This window comes from Alligator sinensis, unplaced genomic scaffold (assembly GCF_000455745.1).
Source record: "Alligator sinensis unplaced genomic scaffold, ASM45574v1 scaffold215_3, whole genome shotgun sequence".
In the NCBI taxonomy this organism is placed as follows: domain Eukaryota; kingdom Metazoa; phylum Chordata; order Crocodylia; family Alligatoridae; genus Alligator; species Alligator sinensis.
Window position 1 is genome coordinate 713,003 of NW_005842175.1, and position 2,865 is coordinate 715,867.

Genomic DNA, 2,865 nt, shown 5'->3' on the forward strand with positions numbered 1-2,865 from the left:
ACCCTCCACCTGAGCTCCCTCTTGTCCCCTGGCTCTGTCTTTCTCCCTTACTTTCTGATATCTTCTCAGGTCATTATGGTAACGATCCAATTGCGGGCTCACTTGGCCTTCCTCATGCTCCCCCTGTTTGTGTTTGGGGTACCCACGGATGAGCCAGACCCCAAAGAAGTGACCACCACCCCAAGCAGTTGCAGACGCTGCTGCGACCCGCTGAATTCTCATGAGTCCCCAGAAGCGGCTCCTGACCTGGCCAGCCGCCACTCTTTGCCCTACCCGATGCCTGAGGTCCGCCCTTACATCAACATCACCATCCTGAAAGGTAAGTGCCATGCTTGTATGCTTATAATGCGGGGTCCCTGTGCTGAAGATAAAGGCTGTGTGCTTGCATTCCGGCTGCCCCCCAAAGTGGCTTTCATGTTATGATGCTGAAGACAAGTGAAAAGTGGCATCAGTTAGATATTAAACTGCAAGCCATTCATCAACATGTCAGTGCCCAGTGTCTGGATGGATGGACTTCCCATTGCACGCCACTGTCATGCTGACTTGGCAGGCTTACATTTGTATACCTAGAAAGGTAGAACTATCCCGGAGATCGCTAATGATCCCCTGAACCTACCAGCCTTTCTGCTTTTACCTCTGAACTGAGGGGAGCCATCTCCTCACTTGATTTCCACTGGCTCTTGTTTATTAACAGTCCTGGGGTGGCAGTGGCAGTGCCTCTGACCAGGACAAGAGATCTCCTTCTAGATTCATCTGCTTCAGGATCACGCTGCTATGTAGTGCAGAGGGAGGTAGTGGTGAGGGAGAGAGCATATGCTAAGAGTGAAGGCACAAGTCCCATACTAACATTTTGCACAGGAAAAATTGCAGGGAGACATTCTCCCAGCTCTCACATCAATCTGGAGAGGGAGAAAAAGAACAAGGGAAGCCCTAACATTCCTTTTTCTTCTGAGCAGCTAGGAGGATATTTGCACAGACACCCCCACACTAAGATGGGCAAAGAGCGACTCCCATCCAAGACCTGTCCCATGCAGCTCCTGCTGGTTGAGCGTAGGGTGGAATGGGGTGCCTCTCTGTTTCAGAGCAGCTGCTCCATCAAGGGTCCTCATTTGAGCCTGCACTGTGCCGATGTCTAAAATGTGCATGTGTGGTGAGTCTTGTCAGTGATGGGGGATCCTGTTGTTCAGGGCCATTTACTGTTGCCCTACAGCCCCCTTGGGTTAGCTGGGCCTAAGCTACCCATCCTTTCCAGGAAATATTTCCAGTGTTGGTGAGCACTGAACCGTATTCATGACAGGGAGCATGTCCATGACTGCCTCCCCAGCACAGGGGGCATTCTGGGGTAGAAGAGGGAGTGGGGGTTGGGAGAACCTGGTCTCAAATGGTTTCTCCTCCCTGCAAGGACACATTGAAGCAGGGGTATAAGGCATAACGCCTCTGTTGGAGGCAACACCATCTTTCCCAGACCTTTACTGTGGAAGGCACAGACTACATCCACTCTGCCCCCTGTGCTGGTGCCAATAAGAAGATGAATGTGCAACTCTAGTGTCTGGCCACAGCCACTGTCTCCTTATGGCACCTTCTCACAAGAACCTGGTTTGGGCACCTTCTCCATCTCCCTAAAATATCACATGGGGCATGTCCTCTGCTTATTTTGCAGGTGAAAAAGGAGACCGGGGAGAGTCTGGGATACCAGGAAAATGGGGAAAAGAAGGGCCACGAGGTGAGCGGGGTCCCCAGGGTCAGAAAGGCAGCAAGGGCCAAATGGGTGCTCCAGGTGATCCCTGCAAGCATCAGTACGCTGCTTTCTCAGTGGGCCGCAAGAAGGCACTCCACAGCAGTGAGGGCTACCAGGCCTTAATCTTTGACACTGTCTTCGTCAATCTGTATGGCCACTTCAACATGTTCAACGGCAAGTTCTACTGCTACGTGGCTGGCCTCTACTTCTTCAGCCTTAATGTCCACACCTGGAACTTCAAGGAGACCTACATGCACATCATGCGCAATGAGAGCGAAGAAGTCATCCTCTATGCCCAGCCCAGTGACCGCAGCATCATGCAGAGCCAGAGCCTCATGCTAGAGCTACAGGAGAAAGATGAGGTTTGGGTGCGCCTCTACAAGCGTGAGCGTGAGAATGCCATCTACAGTGATGACATTGATGTCTACATAACCTTCAATGGCTACCTGGTCAAGCCCAGTATTGATTAACCAGCTTCTTCTCTTGCTGTTCTCCTCTCCTTCCTCTCTATTTCACAGTCTTTCTCTTTCTCTCTCTCTCTCCACTGCCCACAATCACTGCAAACCACAAGGAATGAAACAGGAGGATCATGATGGAGGAAGCTCCAGGATACTTCAGAAAATGGGAGGGTACAGGAACCCATCTTTCCCAAAGGGGACTGTCAGCATTCAAGGTCATTGACTGCCTTGAGAGAGACATTCCTACTGCATTGGGGGTGCCAAGTTTATGACTGCTTCAGCCCTCTCATGGCTTAGGTCAGCTGACAGGGTCCTAGACATCAATGTCAAGCCAGGGAGCAGTCAGGCAGTTAGTTTATCACCGTCTATGATGAGCTGTCTGTGATAGGTTGTGTCAGTGGCTGCTTCTCCAGACAGTAACCAGTCAGATTTACAGGTGGTGCAAATTGGTGCATCTCCACTGAAGAAAGCAGCAGAGTCATACTGCTCTACACCTGCTGAGGATTAAGTTCTGCATATCAGAGAGAGACAGACAGCCTCTCTTGGACCCAGTAAGCCTCCCTCTGCAGAGCATCCTGGGATCCTCTGCAGTCTCCATTCCTGTGTTGGGCTCAAAGCCAGCTCAGCCCAGAGCAGAGTGTTCCCTTTCCAAAAACTGAAGGTGGAATT

The 2,865-nt window shown here is 51.2% G+C and overlaps 1 protein-coding gene across 5 annotated transcripts in view; it reads left to right on the plus strand.

The window, feature by feature from the left end:
- C1QTNF6 (C1q and TNF related 6) overlaps positions 1-2,859 on the plus strand; it is a 7,225-nt gene extending 4,366 nt beyond the window's left edge. For all 5 annotated transcript variants that reach the window (XM_006025968.3, XM_006025967.3, XM_006025969.3 and 2 more), the window contains exons 2-3: positions 70-319; positions 1,661-2,859. In XM_006025968.3, coding sequence (XP_006026030.1) covers positions 76-319; positions 1,661-2,208 — 792 coding nt within the window. In that variant the 5' untranslated portion in view covers positions 70-75 and the 3' untranslated portion in view covers positions 2,209-2,859. The remainder of the gene's footprint in view (positions 1-69; positions 320-1,660) is intronic.
- Positions 2,860-2,865: the final 6 nt, after the last annotated feature.